A 1308-nucleotide genomic window follows, 5' to 3' on the forward strand; every position below is an offset into this window, starting at 1 on the left:
GCCCGCGTCACAGCAGGCGGGCACCGCTCTGCAGGAGACGGCTGGGGCAGGAGACGGCCTCGGGCCGGAAGCAGCCAGGTCTGCGGCCCGGGACCCCACAGGCAGTCCCCTGAGGGGCCACCATGCCACGGAGCCTCTCACGGCCGCCCCGTGGTCTGGGGAAACGACTGCCTGGCAGGGCACCCACCTGGGGGGGCACACCTGGCAGTCCCCCCAGCCCCACCCAGCCTCCCTGGCCGGCAGGGCGCCCCGGGCAGGCTCAGCCGGCCCCCACCCACCGGCACCCAGGCCCGGGCCCCCGCGTACTCGCTGGCCTCCTGCAGGGTGGTCAGCAGCTCCTGCGTGGTCCCGCTGGCCCCGGCGCCCAGGGACGCCATCAGGAAGTGCGCGTCGTTGAACAGCAGCACGTGGTCGCGACTGTGCCCCTGGGTCACAGGCAGGAGCTCCTGCCACCGCTCGCCCACGGACACCCCTAGGACACGGAGGAGCCCGGCTGGCGAGGCCCGGTGCACCCGCGTGGCCCCGGGGCCGGGCCCGTCCCAGGTCAGGAGGCCACAGGCAGGCAGCGGCGGCCACCTCACGCCGGGGCGTGGGCAGCGGTCTAAGCTGCCTCTGCGTGGCGGTATTGCCACTGGCCCACAGGCGAGCACGCCCTGAGACACTCGGGTCTCTGGCCCTGGACAAGCCCCAGGTGGAGCCGTCCCGGTGGCCACTACAGGCGCCCAAGAGCAGCCTCTGAGCCTGGGGCTCGCCCGGCCCGGCCCCCACTGCACCTCCCAGCCCCGAACTGCGGCCAGGCGCTCCCCGGCCTCCTCGGAGCCCCGCGTGGGTCAAGGTCCACCCCCGTGGGCCAAGGGTGAACGGGGCCCACAGGGCCAGCCTCTCCCTCCGCCCGTTATCCTGAGGGCTTTAGCGGTGGGGCAGGCCGGGCTGCCCGCCCACCACCCGGGCCACCAGGCTGCCCGCCGCCCCGCCGGCCCAGCAGGCTGCTGTCCCTGGCCGCGAGAGGACCCCCGCAGCGACTCCCTCTGGCCAGCAACGCCCCTTCTCCCGGGTGCACAGTTCACGCCGCCAGGAAGCTTCTCGGGACCCCGCGCGGCCGTCTGCCGACCCAGAGCCCCGTGGCCCGGCGTGGCCTGCTGCGCCTGGGGGCTGAGTCCTGCGCCCCCACCCCGGCCGCCCTGGCGTGCGGGCGCGGAGCCTGGGCCCACACTGCCGAGAAGCCCGGCTCTGAGCCCCGGGATGCCGAGAAACCCGCTGCTCGGCGTCCCAGGACTGCAGGCGGCGCAGACGCGGGCCAGGGCCCGT

At 75.8% G+C, this 1308-nt stretch overlaps 1 protein-coding gene across 1 annotated transcript in view; it reads right to left on the reverse strand.

Moving 5' to 3' along the window:
• The window catches only part of TTC38 (tetratricopeptide repeat domain 38), a 10155-nt gene that overhangs the window by 1365 nt on the left and 7482 nt on the right, over positions 1–1308 (reverse strand). Inside the window, exon 8 of the mRNA XM_012735092.1 lies at positions 279–830. Within this exon, the coding sequence (XP_012590546.1) occupies positions 279–830 (552 nt within the window). The remainder of the gene's footprint in view (positions 1–278; positions 831–1308) is intronic.

Source organism: Condylura cristata, unplaced genomic scaffold (genome assembly GCF_000260355.1).
Source record: "Condylura cristata isolate star-nosed mole 26May11 unplaced genomic scaffold, ConCri1.0 scaffold00004, whole genome shotgun sequence".
NCBI classification, from domain to species: Eukaryota; Metazoa; Chordata; class Mammalia; order Eulipotyphla; family Talpidae; genus Condylura; species Condylura cristata.